At 57.9% G+C, this 17,954-nt stretch overlaps 1 protein-coding gene across 3 annotated transcripts in view; it reads left to right on the top strand.

Annotated features, from left to right (window-relative positions):
• The window catches only part of EIPR1 (EARP complex and GARP complex interacting protein 1), an 83,022-nt gene extending 68,259 nt beyond the window's left edge, over positions 1 to 14,763 (top strand). For all 3 annotated transcript variants that reach the window (XM_066385815.1, XM_066385816.1, XM_066385818.1), the window contains 4 exons: positions 8,317 to 8,453; positions 10,843 to 11,010; positions 11,893 to 12,060; positions 14,245 to 14,763. In XM_066385815.1, coding sequence (XP_066241912.1) covers positions 8,317 to 8,453; positions 10,843 to 11,010; positions 11,893 to 12,060; positions 14,245 to 14,419 — 648 coding nt within the window. In that variant the 3' untranslated portion in view covers positions 14,420 to 14,763. The remainder of the gene's footprint in view (positions 1 to 8,316; positions 8,454 to 10,842; positions 11,011 to 11,892; positions 12,061 to 14,244) is intronic.
• Positions 14,764 to 17,954: the final 3,191 nt, after the last annotated feature.

Genomic DNA, 17,954 nt, shown 5'->3' with positions numbered 1-17,954 from the left:
AACTTTATTTTTTGGAGCAGTTTTCAGCTTGTTGCTGAGCGGAAGGGAAGTTATGGCGAATCCCATACCCCTCCTGCCCTGGTGACCAATGTCCCCTATGGGGCGGGACATGTCACATCTGTGGACCTGAGTGGACGTGAGTGTCCCTGTCTCCCGCTGCACCGTGTCTGAGGATCCTGGAGAACGTGACCAGCCTCTCACTGTCTAATTTGAGAGCAGAGTCCTATCACTCCAGGGCTGGTCCCGAATGTGTCGTCACTCAGTGCAGGGCACCAGTGCTGACGAGGACAGTCACAGGGCTCCCCACAACATCCACAGCGTGCCCTGTACACGTGTAACTGGCTCACGGTGGAGTCAGCCAGTCGGCCCTCCTCACTGGTTTGGAACTTGTCCCTGTAAAGAATGACGCAGGCACTGGATCATGTGAACAGTGACGCTCAGGAAAGCCAGGGATTCTCTGAAGGTGACATGGTTCCATCCCACCCGCCCCCCATGGAGGCGTCGCTGAGGCCCTGCACCCCCAGGTCCCGGAGCTTGTGGGTCAGCATTTCAGAACCTCGATTGGTCACTGACGTTTTGTCCTTTGAGGGCAGGTTTGATTTCTGGAAATAGCCAAGGTGACCTGGAGGAAATGTAGGGAGTAGGCGCAGTCACCAGCTTCATGAAACCAGCTCCTGGGGACACCGTCAGAGCTCCATGGAGACTGGTTTCCTGTGAGACTCGCAGGAAGACCTCCTAGAACGTCTGAGCAGCCTCTCCGTCACTCGGATCATAGGACACTTAGGACCGCGGCTTTTGGGGAACAGCCATTTCAGATTATGTCTCAGGATGTTTGTGTTTTCAAAATAAGCCATGATTTTAAAGGCAGTATGGAATTAGTAATTATATACATTTAAAATCTTAGTTTCGTGGCATAATAACTATACATAGCTTTTGGTTTTATAAATACTAAAGACAACTAGTATTTCTTAATCTCCTGGTTAGATCTTGGAAAAAATGATCAACACTTACAGGGGGTGTCTAGCCAGTGCGTGCTGTTTCCCAAGCTCTCAGAAAGACTGAAGAAAAGATTTTGCATTTTAAAAACTAAGCTATGTGTGGGTTGGGCTGCTGGGGCCACAGCCGGGGCACCAGGGTGAGTGGCTGCCATGCAGAAGGCTGAGGAGGGGACCTGTGGTGGCGCTTTGAGCACCGATATAGCCTCAGCTCTTTGTGGGTCATTACCCAGCAAGGGCAACAGTACACAGGCGTGTCTTTAATGTACATTTTCAGGTTCTGCTGGCACAGGCTGGGGCAGGCGTGTGTCTGTGGCCGAGGCAAAGGGGGCACCAAGGACATGAGACACGGGAGGGAGACACTGAGTCCACTTATCTTCTGGGGCTTGGAACAGCACCCGAGCTTCAGAACCGCATCCTGTTTCTGCTGCCCTCTCACAGTGTGATTTTGGGCAAGCTTCTTCACCTGCCCAAGCCTCAGTGTCTACATCTGTAAAGTGGTTGTTACATGAGGACAACGTTCCCCCGTAGTGCAGTGCATGGCAAGTGCTAGATAGATGCTGGTGAGTGGACAGGTAGAGGGAGGGGTGGGTGGTTGGGTGGATGGGTGGATGGATGATGGATGGATGGATGGATGGATGGATGATGGGTGGATGGATGGATGGATGGATGGATGATGGGTGGATGGATGGATGGATGGATGGATGGCGGGGTGGGTGGATGGGTGGGTGGATGGATGGATGGATGGATGATGGGTGGATGGATGGATGGATGGATGGAGGGGTGGGTGAATGGGTGGGTGGATGGAGGGGTGGGTGGATGGGTGGGTGGATGATGGATGATAGATGGATGGGTGGATGGAGGGGTGGGTGAATGGGTGGGTGGATGGAGGGGTGGGTGGATGGGTGGGTGGATGATGGATGATGGATGGATGGGTGGATGGATGGATGATGGATGGATGGGTGATGGTGGATGGATGGATGGATGGATGGATTGGTGATGGGTGGATGGATGGATGGATGGATGGATGGGTGGGTGGATGGGTAGATGATGGATGGATAAATGGATGATGGATGGATAGATGGATGGGTGGATAGATGGATGGATGGATGATGGATGGATGGATGATGGGTGGGTGGGTGGATGGATGGATGATGGATGGATGGATGGATGATGGATGGATGGATGGGTGGATGGATGATGGATGGATGGATGGATGAATGGATGGATGATGGATGGATGGATGATGGATGGAGGGGTGGGTGGATGGATGGATGATGGGTGGATGGATGGATGGATGGATGGAGGAGTGGGTGAATGGGTGGGTGGATGGAGGGGTGGGTGGATGGAGGGGTGGGTGGATGGGTGGGTGGATGATGGATGATGGGTGGATGGATGGATGATGGATGGATGGGTGGATGGATGGATGGATGGGTGATGGTGGATGGATGGATGGATGGATGGATGGATTGGTGATGGGTGGATGGATGGATGGATGGATGGGTGGGTGGATGGGTAGATGATGGATGGATAAATGGATGATGGATGGATGGATAGATGGATGGATGGATGATGGGTGGGTGGGTGGATGGATGGATGATGGATGGATGGATGGATGATGGATGGATGGATGGGTGGATGGATGATGGATGGATGGATGGATGAATGGATGGATGATGGATGGATGGATGATGGATGGAGGGGTGGGTGGATGGATGGATGATGGGTGGATGGATGGATGGATGGATGGAGGAGTGGGTGAATGGGTGGGTGGATGGAGGGGTGGGTGGATGGAGGGGTGGGTGGATGGGTAGATGATGGATGGATAAATGGATGATGGATGGATGGATAGATGGATGGGTGGATAGATGGATGGATGGATGACGGATGGATGGATGATGGGTGGGTGGGTGGATGGATGGATGATGGATGGATGGATGGATGATAGATGGATGGATGGGTGGATGGATGATGGATGGATGGATGGATGATGGATGGATGGATGATGGATGGATGGGTGGGTGGATAGATGGATGATGGATGGGTGGATGGATGGATGGATGGGTGATGGTGGATGGATGGATGGATGGATTGGTGATGGGTGGATGGATGGATGGGTGGGTGGATGGGTAGATGATGGATGGATAAATGGATGGAGGGGTGGGTGGATGGGTGGGTGGATGGAGGGGTGGGTGGATGATGGATGGATGGATGGATGGATGGTGGATGGATGGATGGGTGGGTAGGTGATGGATGATGGGTGGGTGGATGGGTGGATGGAGGGGTGGAGGGGTGGGTGGAGGGGTGGATGGATGATGGATGGATGGATGGATGATGGATGGATGGATGGATGGGTGATGGGTGGATGGATGGATGGATGGATGGATGGGTGGGTGGGTGGATGGGTGGGTGGATGGATGGAGGGGTGGGTGGATGGGTGGATGGATGGATGGGTGGATGGATGGATGGATGGGTGATGGTGGATGGATAAATGGATGATGGATGGATGGATAGATGGATGGATGGATGATGGATGGATGGATGATGGGTGGGTGGGTGATGGATGATGGATGGATGGATGGATGGATGGATGGATGATGGTTGGATAGATGGATGGATGGATGGATGATGGGTGGATGGATGGATGGATGGATGGAGGGGTGGGTGGATGGGTGGGTGGATGGATGGATGGATGGATGGATGATGGGTGGATGGATGGATGGATGGAGGGGTGGGTGAATGGGTGGGTGGATGGAGGGGTGGGTGGATGGGTGGGTGGATGATGGATGATAGATGGATGGGTGGATGGAGGGGTGGGTGAATGGGTGGGTGGATGGAGGGGTGGGTGGATGGGTGGGTGGATGATGGATGATGGATGGATGGGTGGATGATGGATGATGGATGGATGGGTGATGGTGGATGGATGGATGGATGGATGGATTGGTGATGGGTGGATGGATGGATGGATGGATGGGTGGGTGGATGGGTAGATGATGGATGAATAAATGGATGATGGATGGATGGATAGATGGATGGGTGGATAGATGGATGGATGGATGATGGATGGATGGATGATGGGTGGGTGGGTGGATGGATGGATGATGGATGGATGGATGGATGATGGATGGATGGATGGGTGGATGGATGATGGATGGATGGATGGATGGATGGATGAATGGATGGATGATGGATGGATGGATGATGGATGGAGGGGTGGGTGGATGGATGGATGATGGGTGGATGGATGGATGGATGGATGGAGGAGTGGGTGAATGGGTGGGTGGATGGAGGGGTGGGTGGATGATGGATGATGGGTGGATGGATGGATGATGGATGGATGGGTGGATGGATGGATGGATGGGTGATGGTGGATGGATGGATGGATGGATGGATGGATGGATTGGTGATGGGTGGATGGATGGATGGATGGATGGGTGGGTGGATGGGTAGATGATGGATGGATAAATGGATGATGGATGGATGGATAGATGGATGGGTGGATAGATGGATGGATGGATGACGGATGGATGGATGATGGGTGGGTGGGTGGATGGATGGATGATGGATGGATGGATGGATGATAGATGGATGGATGGGTGGATGGATGATGGATGGATGGATGGATGGATGATGGATGGATGGATGATGGATGGATGGGTGGGTGGATAGATGGATGATGGATGGGTGGATGGATGGATGGATGGGTGATGGTGGATGGATGGATGGATGGATTGGTGATGGGTGGATGGATGGATGGGTGGGTGGATGGGTAGATGATGGATGGATAAATGGATGGAGGGGTGGGTGGGTGGGTGGGTGGATGGAGGGGTGGGTGGATGATGGATGGATGGATGGATGGATGGTGGATGGATGGATGGGTGGGTAGGTGATGGATGATGGGTGGGTGGATGGGTGGATGGAGGGGTGGAGGGGTGGGTGGAGGGGTGGATGGATGATGGATGGATGGATGGATGATGGATGGATGGATGGATGGGTGATGGGTGGATGGATGGATGGATGGATGGGTGGGTGGGTGGATGGGTGGGTGGATGGATGGAGGGGTGGGTGTATGGGTGGATGGATGGATGGGTGGATGGATGGATGGATGGGTGATGGTGGATGGATAAATGGATGATGGATGGATGGATAGATGGATGGATGGATGGATGATGGTTGGGTGGGTGATGGATGATGGATGGATGGATGGATGGATGGATGGATGGATGATGGGTGGATGGATGGATGGATGGATGATGGGTGGATGGATGGATGGATGGATGGAGGGGTGGGTGGATGGGTGGGTGGATGGATGGATGGATGGATGATGGGTGGATGGATGGATGGATGGAGGGGTGGGTGAATGGGTGGGTGGATGGAGGGGTGGGTGGATGGGTGGGTGGATGATGGATGATAGATGGATGGGTGGATGGAGGGGTGGGTGAATGGGTGGGTGGATGGAGGGGTGGGTGGATGGGTGGGTGGATGATGGATGATGGATGGATGGGTGGATGATGGATGATGGATGGATGGGTGATGGTGGATGGATGGATGGATGGATGGATTGGTGATGGGTGGATGGATGGATGGATGGATGGGTGGGTGGATGGGTAGATGATGGATGAATAAATGGATGATGGATGGATGGATAGATGGATGGGTGGATAGATGGATGGATGGATGATGGATGGATGGATGATGGGTGGGTGGGTGGATGGATGGATGATGGATGGATGGATGGATGATGGATGGATGGATGGGTGGATGGATGATGGATGGATGGATGGATGGATGGATGAATGGATGGATGATGGATGGATGGATGATGGATGGAGGGGTGGGTGGATGGATGGATGATGGGTTGATGGATGGATGGATGGATGGAGGAGTGGGTGGAGGGGTGGGTGGATGGAGGGGTGGGTGGATGGGTGGGTGGATGATGGATGATGGGTGGATGGATGGATGATGGATGGATGGGTGGATGGATGGATGGATGGGTGATGGTGGATGGATGGATGGATTGGTGATGGGTGGATGGATGGATGGATGGATGGGTGGGTGGATGGGTAGATGATGGATGGATAAATGGATGATGGATGGATGGATAGATGGATGGGTGGATAGATGGATGGATGGATGACGGATGGATGGATGATGGGTGGGTGGGTGGATGGATGGATGATGGATGGATGGATGGATGGATGATAGATGGATGGATGGGTGGATGGATGATGGATGGATGGATGGATGATGGATGGATGGATGATGGATGGATGGGTGGGTGGATAGTTGGATGATGGATGGGTGGATGGATGGATGGATGGGTGATGGATGGATGGATGGATGGATTGGTGATGGGTGGATGGATGGATGGGTGAGTGGATGGGTAGATGATGGATGGATAAATGGATGGAGGGGTGGGTGGATGGGTGGGTGGATGGAGGGGTGGGTGGATGATGGATGGATGGATGGATGGATGGTGGATGGATGGATGGGTGGGTAGGTGATGGATGATGGGTGGATGGAGGGGTGGAGGGGTGGGTGGAGGGGTGGATGGATGATGGATGGATGGATGGATGATGGATGGATGGATGGATGGGTGATGGGTGGATGGATGGATGGATTGATGGGTGGGTGGGTGGATGGGTGGGTGGATGGATGGAGGGGTGGGTGTATGGGTGGATGGATGGATGGGTGGATGGATGGATGGGTGATGGTGGATGGATGGATGGGTGGATGGATGGATGGATGGGTGGATGGGTAGATGATGGATGGATAAATGGATGATGGATGGATGGATAGATGGATGAATGGATGATGGATGGATGGATGATGGGTGGGTGGGTGATGGATGATGGATGGATGATGGATGGGTGGGTGGATGGATGATGGATGGATGATGGGTGGGTGGGTGGATGGATGATGGGTGGGTGGGTGGATGAATGGATGGATGGATGGATGGGTGGGTGGATGGATGGATGGATGGGTGATGGTGGATGGATGGATGGATGGGTGGATGGGTGATGGGTGGATGATGGATGGATAAATGGATGATGGATGGATGGATGGATGATGATGGATGGTTGGATGATGATGGATGGTTGGATGGATGGATAGTTGGATGGGTGGATGATGGATGGATGAGTGGATGATGTTGGATGAGAAAGATTTTCTGAGACAAGTTCAGAAAGACGAGAGTTTTCTCCGCTGGACTGGTCAGTGTGTTCTGCGTGGGTGGCTTCTGCTGCCATGGCTGTGTCACCCCTATTATGTTTCTTAACGGGGCCAGCCTCCTAAGGAGGAGGTGGGTGTTTCCCCATTGGTGGTCAAATCCCCTTATGCTGACCACTTGCTCCTGTGCCATCTCAGCCTACCCGTCTCACGTCTGAACACTTGCACTGCACCAAGCTGCGGTCCCTGATGACGCACTGAGGTGAGGCTGTGGCACCCAGTAGTCGGGGATGCACAGTGCCCCGGTTACAACTGCCGGCCCCCCTGGGTCTCTCTCCAGATGTGGGGGGCCTGCCTCCAGGTCTACTCAGGTGTTCTCAGAGCAAGGCTAGTGTTCAGTGAGGAAGTGACAGTGTGCCCTGGGGATATGTGGCACAGGGCGTGCTCGAGACGCTGGCCCACGTGCACTCTTGCTTTTAGAAGTCACTGTGTGCACAGGCATTCAGTTCCAAATTGCAGAGACGATGTAGCCAGTGTGATACTTCCGTGCAGAAGGGCAGGTGGGAGGGGAGAGATGTGTGAGGGAGAGCCCTCCCCTGGCTCCAACCTGGCCCCTTGCCTTCAGATGGTGGGCGTTTCAGCCCAATGGCAGCCGCGGTGGGTGTCTCTCGGAGGCCAGAGGCTGTTATCATTACCTGCCTAGGTGTAACTCACCTCTGCGTTACAGCTTTAGGGACCCTTACTGCGGAGGGGGAGGGGCACGCACTCCACATGTGATGAGGCCGCAGCTGGTGTCCTTCTGCATCTGGCCTTGGCCGCGTGGATGGCACTGGCTTCGCATCTGTCTATGGGGCAGCCAGATGTTTATTCTGCATTGTTCCTGCATGTTGGTGCCGATTATCTCTAATCACACTCTGCGCATCCTGTTTAATGGCGGGTCTATTAATATGCTTTCTATTTTTTGCAGTGCTTAGTTTTACAGTTTTTCCCAAATAAAGTCGAAGCATTCTTGCCTTTTAAGGGAAGGAGACAAAGACAGGGCTCCCCAATTGTTCTTAGTGGTTATTTTCCCTGTGGTCCTGTGGGCACAGGGCGGCCTCTGGCGTTTTCTGCGAAGACCTCACATCCCTGTCCTGTCTTCTTCCCTTGGCAGCTGGCCAGCTCGGTGTCGCTGGAGGGGAAGGGGCAGCTGCGTTTCACCGTGGGGCGCTGGAGTCCACACCACAGCTGCACCCAGGTAGCCACAGCCAACGACAGCACCGTCCGTGGCTGGGACACACGGAGCATGAGGTCAGTGATGGGCATGCCCAGGGTGCCCCGGGTGCCTCATCCTCCCTCTGCCCTCCCCACCGCGAGGGCCGCCTGAGCCGGGTGTATCTGGGAGCACGTGGCCGGCCCGGTGGCCTGTGTTGTTTGTGCTCGTGCACGTGTACCAGCCTGTTCGTGGCCGAGGACCCTCCGTGCCCGCCATCAGAGCTGTCCATCTGTGAGGAGAGTGAAGTCGGGCTCTAGCTGCACCCACACGTTGTTGGTCGTGGTCCCTGGTTCAGGGTGTGGAGCTGTCTGCAGCCACATCTGTGCCCGTTGGGGAGCCAGAGCCTGTCGTTTCTGTCACCCCGCGCAGCGGTGGCGATGCCGATGGAGCAGATCGCAGCACTTTCTGTTCCGGCTGTGGTTCCACGGGTTAGAGGTGTTGGTGTGCTTGTCTGCTGTCATGGCAACGGGGCTGCGCCAGCCTCTGTGAGCTGCAGTCATCCCTTAGCACCCCGTAATCCATCACTGAGCGGCTAAGACAGTATCACAGAGTGACTTGTGTGGCCGTCCAGGGTACGGACACAGCTTTGAGTTCCACGACCCCTCTGCTAACTCAGGCCGGTGACCAGTCAGTGCCCCCTGCAGGCTGTGCACGTCTGTCCACAGGCGTCGGCTTCTGGAGTGGGAGCCGTGGCTTAGGCCATGGAGAGCGCCTGGTGCCCACATCTCCAGGCCGGGAGTCTCCTCAGTGGGCGTCCTTTGAAGGAGGTGCAGACTGTTGGTGTCTGAGGCCTGAAGCTTGTAGAGCGACATTACAGACCCTAGCTAACCCGACAGGCCTGGCTTTGGGGTGACCTCCCACGGCTCTTGCTCTACCCCATTAGCTCTTTGGGATGATGAGCAGTGAAGGGGACACCTGGCTTCTCTCCTGGACCGTTGCTTCTGCAATCCGATTTGGTTCTTCCTGAGCCAGGGGCTCCCTGTGCTGCTTGTACACGTGTTGAGCTTTGTGCTAAAACCAGTGTCACCACAGCATGCAGGAAACCCCAGTAAATGTCGTGCACCTATAACTGTCCACCCAGCCCCAGGTTTTTAATTTTAGACATTTCCTGTCCTTCTTTTAATTTTTTTATTTTTTCTAAGAGTGAGAGAAACAGGAAGGGAGAAAGATGAGAAGCATCAATTCTTTGTTGTGGCACCTTAGTTGTTTATTGATTGCTTTCTCATATGTGCCTTGACCTGGGGGCTACAGCAGACCGAGTAACCCCTTGCTCAAGCCAGCGACCATGGGGTTATGTCTATGATCCCATGCTCAAGCTGGTGACCTCGGGGTTTCAAACCTGGGTGCTCAGTGTCTCAGGTCAATGCTCTATCTACTGCGCCACCACCAGTCAGGCTAGGGTGTCTTATTTTAGGAAAGAATATCAGCATATTGGGAAGGTGCAGGACACAGAGTGGCTTAGGGTTGGAAACCTTCCCTGGAGGACAAGGTGAAAGGGGTGGAGCTCGCTGCCCTGAAGAAGAGGCGGACATGATGCCTCCAGAGGTAGTCGGCAGCTGCGCAGAAGACGGCAGCCAGGAGGGAGCTCCCTGGTGTACCCTCCTTCACAGAAGCCGGGAATGAAGGAATGCATGATGTCCGACAGAGGAGGCTACTGCTGGGGTTGGAGGTGGAGCAGGTGGTGTGGACAGGAGTAATGTGCAGGACAGGCCTGGCCGCAGGCCCAGCAAAGACCTCGCCCCGTGCTGACTGGGCACGGGAGGTGCCCCACTTCACCCACCAGCTGGTCCGCTGTTTGGGGTTGTGACGTCAGAGGCCCTGCGAAGAGCAGCCTGGAGCAGTGGGAGTCAGGGATTCAGGCATGTGCAAGCGTGTGTGCCTGTGTGCCCGTGTGTGTGCGCACATGCGTGTCCCCGCCATGGCTCCTGGGTGTAGAGCTGTGACAGCACTGGCCCTGTTGCGGGCGCCTGCAGCATTGGAGCCTGGGGTATGAGTGGGGACGGGCAGCCCTGCTGCAGCCTGTGGGGACCTCGCGTCTGTGACCCTCCCTCGCTCATCCTCTCTCTCTCCCAACACAACAGTGGTTTGTCTGCTCCGCCTGCCTGTCCCTTCCTGACTCCTTTTCTTGCGCTACCCTTCTTGAGGTGTCCGTTCCCCCGGAGCCCGTCTGCGCCTCTCTGCTGCCGTCGCAGGCCCCTGGCCACTCTCACTCTGAGGGGACAGTGTCATGTCAATAGCCTGTGTCACCGTGCGGGGGCGGTGAGGTGGCTGCCAGGCTCCCTGCTGTCCGCAGCCTCGTGGGGTGTGGCCAGCCTCATGGAGCAGGAGCCCCAGGCCGACAGCCTGGGGGTGCTGGAGGGGAGGACAGGGCGGTGCGGGTCAGGGGCCCCCACCCACGTGACACCCTGCTTCTTGCCCCCTCAGTCAGATCTACTGCATCGAGAACGCCCACGGGCAGCTGGTGCGTGACCTAGACTTCAACCCCAACAAGCAGTACTACCTGGCGAGCTGCGGGGATGACTGCAAGGTTAAGTTCTGGGACACCCGCAACGTCACTGAGCCCGTGAAGACCCTGGAGGAGCACTCCCACTGGTAGAGGCTTGTGCTGGCCCAGATGGGAGGGGGGCCTGTATCGTCATTTTCCCTGATGACTTCCCCATTGGGAATGGCACCAGCCAGCCCGGCTTGTGCGCTGTGAATCAATCAGCCCAATTTTATTTTTTCTAAAGGAATGCTAATTCCAAATTGGAATGTTTCTGATTTACATGTGTGGGGAGGACAAGGAACACTAGTCTCTGTATTCTATGGAAATGGTGCTGGTTCCAGTGTGCGGGAACGACGTGCACAGGTGTTCATGTGCACTGTTTGCATCTGGAGGGGGCCCGTGCAGGGAGATGGTCCGTGTGATGGGGTGGGTGGGGTGTGCACGGCATGTAGCGTGCCTGGGCTCTCTCCTCTGAAGCTGTCAGGACCTAGACCACAGGGCGCTCCGGCTGAGCAGAGAAAGTAGGTGTCGAGTGGTGTGTGCATGTGTATACATGCTGTGTGTGCACAGCTCAGGAAGTGGCTGTCGTTACAGCTGTGTAAGCAGAGATGCCTCTTGTGTGCGGGCTGTTGGGTGCTCTCCACTGCCCATCTGGGCCAGCAGCAGCCTGGCATGGTGGACGCTCAGCTCCCTGAGCTCCTGGGTGTGTGTCCGGGAAACTGAGTCGTGACCCGAACTGGGTTACTGTCCTGGGCTGCTGCCTAGGGTTTCCTCAGGGTCTCAGAGGCCCGTCTGCAGTCCTGGGCCGTCAGCCTCCTGCCCTGGGGCTCATCTCGCTATTGGGATTTAAGAGACGATTTTAGATAAGCCTTCCCCTCTGGTGGACAGTGCCCGTCGCCAGGATGGGCAGTTTGGGATGGTGGCCTGGTGACCCCTGACCCCCGTCTAGTCAGGAGCTGGCTCTGAGAGTACCGTCCCCCTCTCCGCAGGGTGTGGAACGTCCGCTACAACCACTCGCATGACCAGCTTGTCCTCACAGGCAGCAGCGACAGCCGGGTCATCCTCTCCAACATGCTATCCATCTCCTCTGAGCCCTTTGGACACCTGGTGGACGACGACGACCTGAGTGACCCGGAGGAACGCCGTCCAGAGGACAAGTGAGAGTTCTGGGCTGGCGGGGGTGATCCTCGCGTGGCACCGGCACATGGGTAGGGCCCCCACGGTGGGCCTGGGGGTGTGATGCTGGAGATGAGAGCACCGACGGGTGCGGAGCTGGCGCAGGCTGGCTGGCACCATCTGGTGGGGCGCAGACATGTGTGTGTTGCCGTGTTTTTGTTCTCATGTGGTAGTAACTGTCACTGATCTTGACCCGTAACTGTGGTGATGATGCAAACTGTTCCTCACCCATTGTTCTGAGGGTCCTCCCTTGCTGCCGCGTGTCCTCGAGAGTCGTGGATGGTTGGCCTCAGCAGCCGGGGCAGGTGGAGGCTGCCACTGATCCTCCCACCCCCACCGAGGCCGGGCTGTCCACGTCCTCACCCCGGGACACTATGCCCAGTGTGACCTCAGCGCTTGTTGTCAGCCTCTCTGTCTTAGTCGTGTATTTTTCCCAAACTCTTTCCTACGCGCTACTCCCCAGCCCGAGCACATCTGCTCAGGGCCGTCTGCTCACATGGGGGCCACGCCCCAGAGACAGCGAGCCTGGCATCCAGGCGCCTGCTGGCCACACTGCTTGTGCGTGGAGCGTGCCGTCTCTGCCGGGGCTGCAGCCTCTGTGCGGAGCCGTGGAGCCGCTGTCCCGTGCAGCCGTGTGCGTGTGGGGGGTGCCTCTTGTGGACCGTGCTTCTCGCGTTGTGAGTGAGCAGGACCAGACGCACCACAGAGGCTCCCGGCTCCCAGGGCCGCAGGGGCAGGTGCTGGCGTAAATCCCACCCGAGCTGAAGTTTGAGCCTGGAAGTTCAGTGATGGGTTTATTGCTCAGGTTTGAGACTCTTCAGGCTGTCTGTCCGAGGCCCCCGCCCCCAACCTGCCTGAGCAGGAGCCGACTCTGCGTCTGGCCCCTTTCTTCACTTGGAAGCACAGTCTCGAGACACGATCGCCCTGGTATCGCCCCGTGATCACTGTTGGGCGGCTGCTCCTAATGCTCGTGGCCGTGCCCTCTCCTCACGGCCACGCTGGCATCTGCATCTCATCTCGGCCAAGAGACGGCTCTTGGCCCCTCACTGGCCCCTGTGGGAGTGACGAGCACCCTTCCGTCCACACGGTGGCTGAGGAGAGGCTTGTTGGGAAGGAAGGGGCTCTTGTGGCCTGCAGCCCGCTCAGGAGCTATGACACCAGTCCATGCTGTCCCCCCAATGTCCTGTGGTCCTGCTAGCATGGACTTTCCCTGGTGTCAGTAAAAAGACCAGGTGACCACTGGTGGGTCCGCTTCCTGGGAGGCCGGGCTGTGGCCCTGGGTTAGGGCAGTGGCTTTCAGCTGCTGGTCTGCCGGAAATTTTGTGCTGCTCCCTGATGTTTATGGGGATCATAGACCAGAGGATTACAGGCTCTACGATCTTAACACAACGTCAGCGTGGTTCACTCTTTTGTGGAGTGGCAGTAAATTTCTGGGGGACCGGCAGTGGACCGTGGGCATGTTTTTGAAAACCACTGTATCAGGGCTTGTGGGAGGCGAGCTGAAGACCAGGCAGAGAGCAGCGCGTCTGGGGAGGCACCTTCCCACAGAGGACCCCGGGTGCCAGGGCCGTGTGGACGCTCAGTGGAAGTCTTTCTCAAGAGGGGAAGACACCACCCAGATGTCCCTGCCGGGCTGAGAGTGGTCTGGCCCTGGGGACAGCTGGGTTTAGGGTATGACCTCCATCAGCGCAGATCTGCGAGGCTGCGCCCTTCTTGTTTACGTGGTGTCACAGTGTCATCTGGTCCTGTTTCCCAGAGGAGGAAAGTCCTAAAGGGTGGTGTCCTAACTGAGGGCATCTCACAACCAGGTCCGGACTACAGACTCATGCCCGCCACTCCTCCGCTTGGTGGGAGCTGCGCTGGACGGTCCCCAAGGTCCCATCTGCTCAGATGTCACAAGCAAGGTTTTCTCATCATTTTGACATCACTGGTTCCGTCCCCTGTGGGTGTTTTTCCTGTCACCCCAACCCCGGAGTCCCCATAGATCAGTGTCAGCACCTGCCGCCTTGGCCCAGAGGAAACAAGGTGTTGCTGGGGGCCGGCGTGGGCTCCGTTTGTTCCCGCGTCCTCTGTGAGGGTTCTCGAGCTGCAGGAGTGGCCCCGTCAGCACGCAGAGGAGAAGCCGGGGCCCCCGCCTCTCTCACGCCCGTCTCTGGTCCTTGCAGGAGTCAGGAGCCCCCCCAGGACGGCGTCATCGCCACATACGAGGAGCATGAGGACAGCGTGTACGCCGTGGACTGGTCCTCGGCCGACCCCTGGCTTTTCGCCTCCCTGAGTTACGACGGGAGGCTGGTGATCAACAGGGTGCCCCGGGCCCTCAAGTACCACATCCTGCTCTGAAACGTGCAGTCTGAAGTTGGTCACCTCCCAGGAGACCCTCTCTGTGAGGACCTGTGGCACCTTCTCTGACACGAGTGTTTCTAAGCAATGCTGGCGCTTGGTGGTGGCACCACGACCTAGGAATTGAGCGCCCTTCGCTGAGCAAGGAAACGGCCCCAATTCGTGCAGCTGTCCCTCTGCTGCGAGCCATCTGTCTGGCCTCTGCTCACTTTCTCCTTCCTTCCTCTTTTCAGGACATTCAGGGTTTGTTTCACTTTTAAAAAATTATCTTTGTTTCCATAATATGAACTCATCCTTCTCTTGAGATTAAAGAAATAAATACGTGAGCCGTCACGCAGCCCCCTACGGCCTCAGTGCCTGGTCTCTGTTTGTGTCATGGCCCCACGGGAGGCAGGGACGTGGGCCCCACCTCGCTGCTCTGGCGCGGAGCTCTCGGGAGCCCCCCGCATCCAGGCTGGGCCTGTCTGCCTGGGCCCTGGCAGGTCTGGAGAGCCCTGCCCGCGTTTGTGCCCAAGTGTCTCCTGTCGGCCTCAGCACCCCCCACCCTAGCGCCCTTCTCTGCTGGGTCTCCTCCCACAATGCTGGTGGCCGGACCTGCAGCTCAGACAACAGGTCTGTGTTCCAGTCTGCGCGTCTGAGCTCGGGGTGCCTACTGGGGACGGGGTCCGAAGCCCTGTCCTCACAGGGAGGGGAGCAAGCTCCCGTGGTCGCCCTTCCTGCCGGGCACTAGTCTCACCATGCGGCCCCACCCTGTGCCCTCAGCACTGGACATCATCACCCCACATGGGAGCTGGCGTGGCTGGGGCACAGTTCACCTCAGCACCTCGGCCGATGGCCTGTGGTGGTGAGAGGACTGAGGGGAAGCCTGAGAGCCCGGCTCCCAAACCCGTTTCCTCAGACAGAGCCCCAAGGCTCTGACCTGGCGGCACTTTGGAGGCAGAACCCACCTCCCAGACAGGCCCGGGGTTTCCTCAGAGATGCTCAGGTCTGCCTGGGAAATGGAGCCCTGATTCCCTCAGGATTAAAGGAGGAAGTGAGGGAAAGTGGCTGTCATCCCCACCAAGGGGGTGGTGCCCTCCCGGCCAGCACAGTGTGGGACTCTGGACGAGTCAGCACACTGCTGGTTCCCAGCTGAGCCCTCAGGCAGGAGGGGGCAAAGGTGCCCAGCACCCCGACTCCAACACAATGCAACATGCCCGGCCCAGCGATGCTACAGTCGTCCAGGTTCATGGTCACTGTCCCCGGAGTGTCGTCCAGAAGGCGGGCTGCTCCTCGCTCGGCCGCCCCGCGGGCTGCCGGGGTCACAGCTTCCTCCTGGGTGAGGCTCAAATCACCACCAAGTGGCCCAGGCCATGCAGGAAGCTGCATGTGGCGGCGGAAGGGAGCGGTCCCTGCTCACTCCTGCAGGACGCCGCCACCCCCAGCGACTGAAGAGCAGGCCCAGCTGTCAGTCACCCGTCCTTCCTGGCCCGGCGGCTGTGGTCTCACAGCTGGCGAGGGACGTGGCCTGTGCTGCCAGTCCCAGCCCTCACGCAGGGCCGGTGCCTGCTACCCTGGCTGCCAGCGCCACCTGCTCTGTGCTACCCGGCACGGTGCCTGCAGGTGGAGGGCCTGGCTGCGGGGCTCCCTGTGATGCTGGTTCAGGAAACAGCTGAGACCCTCGAGGCCGCCGTGACCAGCTGTTGCTGGGAAACTGGGCCATTGTCGGGGAGCAGGGGCCACGCTACAGAGGCCACCATCCGGTGGAGGCTCAGCCACCGGTTCTGGGCAGGTGGCACCCAGAAGAGGGGGCAAGGAGCCCGCTGTCCTGGGGGGATTGTGAATAGAGCTGCAGAAACACCGTGTGCAGGTGTCCGTGTGGCCCTAGCATCTGCCTCCTCGGGGTGAACCCCTGGTTCCCTGCTGCCTGGGTGGCTGGCAGACCCGTGGGAGTGGACGCTTGCTATGCTCCTAGCACATGGACAGGACTCCAGTCACAGAGGGGGGCTCTATCTGCGTGGCTGAGCCCCAGACCCGGTGTCCATCTGGGCCCTCGGGCACCTGCTCTGAGCTCATGAAGGACGGATCCTCACCCCGGCTGAGCCCCCTCTCGTCCCCAACCTCCGTGTGTGTCACGGGCTAGGCCTGGGATGCCCTGACTGTCCACTCCTCACCAGGAGCCCAGCTCATTCCCGTCACCAACACCGCTGCTCCCCCCTCCCCACTCTGTCGGTCCCCCTGCCACTCAGAGCCTCCTGTCAGAATGCACGTCTGACCTTGAGACACTCAGTGCTCTCTCTTCATGTCACCAAGTCCCTTATCAGAGGCGGATATCAGGGTGGGTGCAGGGGCAGCTATGACTTTGTCAGAGGAGGGCCGGGCTCTCCTGCCTGGAGCGGGGGTGATGGTGCCAGTTTGCACCTCAGGGTCTTCCCACTGGGTTGAAGGAGCCTCGTCCCAGGGCCTTGTGGGGAGGGCCCTCCCTGGGAGGCAGGTGTGGTTTTGAACCCGTCTCCCCAGCACCCCTGCGCTTTGCCCTCTAATGAGCACAGCTGGGCCCAGCCTGGCATGCGCAGTAACGAGCACCCCCCTCCGGCTGGCCCGGGGCCATCATTAGCTTCCCAGGAACTGGCCTGTGGGGGAGAGGGCTGCAGCCGGGGGCCTCCGGGGGCCAGGGAGCCTGCAGTACCGGCGATGCCTCTCCTTGCAGCCTGAGAGGACACTGCAGCTGTCACTGCTGTCCCTGTATCACCAACCTTGGTGAGGGAGGGGTGGTGCCCTGTGTGTGCCCACACTGGAGAACACGCAGGGCTGACCCCGAGCCCTGTCAACACCGCGCTGAAGCCCTGGGTTACAGTGCTCTCCTGCTGCCCACATGAGCAGGGAAGGCATCCCTGTGGCCTCACTTTTGGGGGACTCATGAAGGCCATGGAGGGCCTGGCTGCGCCTTGTCGTGTGTGGTACACTTGTGTTGGGTGGGGACTTGCGTTCCACCCCCTTGGGCACGAGTGCTGCTCAGTCTAAACGTGGCGGAGCCCCGAGGTCTGTGCAGCAGCTGCCTGGGCGGACAGCTCGGTGTGTGTGGTCCAGGACAGAGGGGAGGCCCTGGTCCCACCCGGAGCACCCGGGAGCCACGTGGCAGCGACCGCCCACGCCTCCTCTGGGCAGCAGGAGAGGCCGGGTACAAGGGGTCCCCCAGGTCAGCACCTCCGCTGGCTGACGTCCCTGGTCTAGAACGGCAGCCCCACCACGGGGCATCGGGCGCTCCTGTTGAGGGCTGCGTCCCCAGGGCTCCCCCGGGTTCCCGCACACAGTAGGCACTCCGTAAACCTTCTTGCACGTGAGTCTGGCTGCGCCAGTGTGGATCTCAGAGCCAGGTGACCGGCGATGGCTTCCCAGGTGCAGGCGGCTGAGGCGCCTTGAGTGCCAGGCTCCCCTCTGCCCGGGAAGCTGGGCCCTGCCAGGTCTTTCTCTGGCCCCTCCTTCTCTGCGCTTTGTCCCAGAGCAGCCATGGGAACAGGGTGTTTCGTCCTCTCCCAGGAACTGAACCCAAATA

This window comes from Saccopteryx leptura, chromosome 5 (assembly GCF_036850995.1).
Source record: "Saccopteryx leptura isolate mSacLep1 chromosome 5, mSacLep1_pri_phased_curated, whole genome shotgun sequence".
Taxonomy (NCBI): domain Eukaryota; kingdom Metazoa; phylum Chordata; class Mammalia; order Chiroptera; family Emballonuridae; genus Saccopteryx; species Saccopteryx leptura.
The sequence above is the reverse complement of the archived record's forward strand: the minus strand, read 5'-3'. Positions and strand labels throughout refer to the sequence as shown.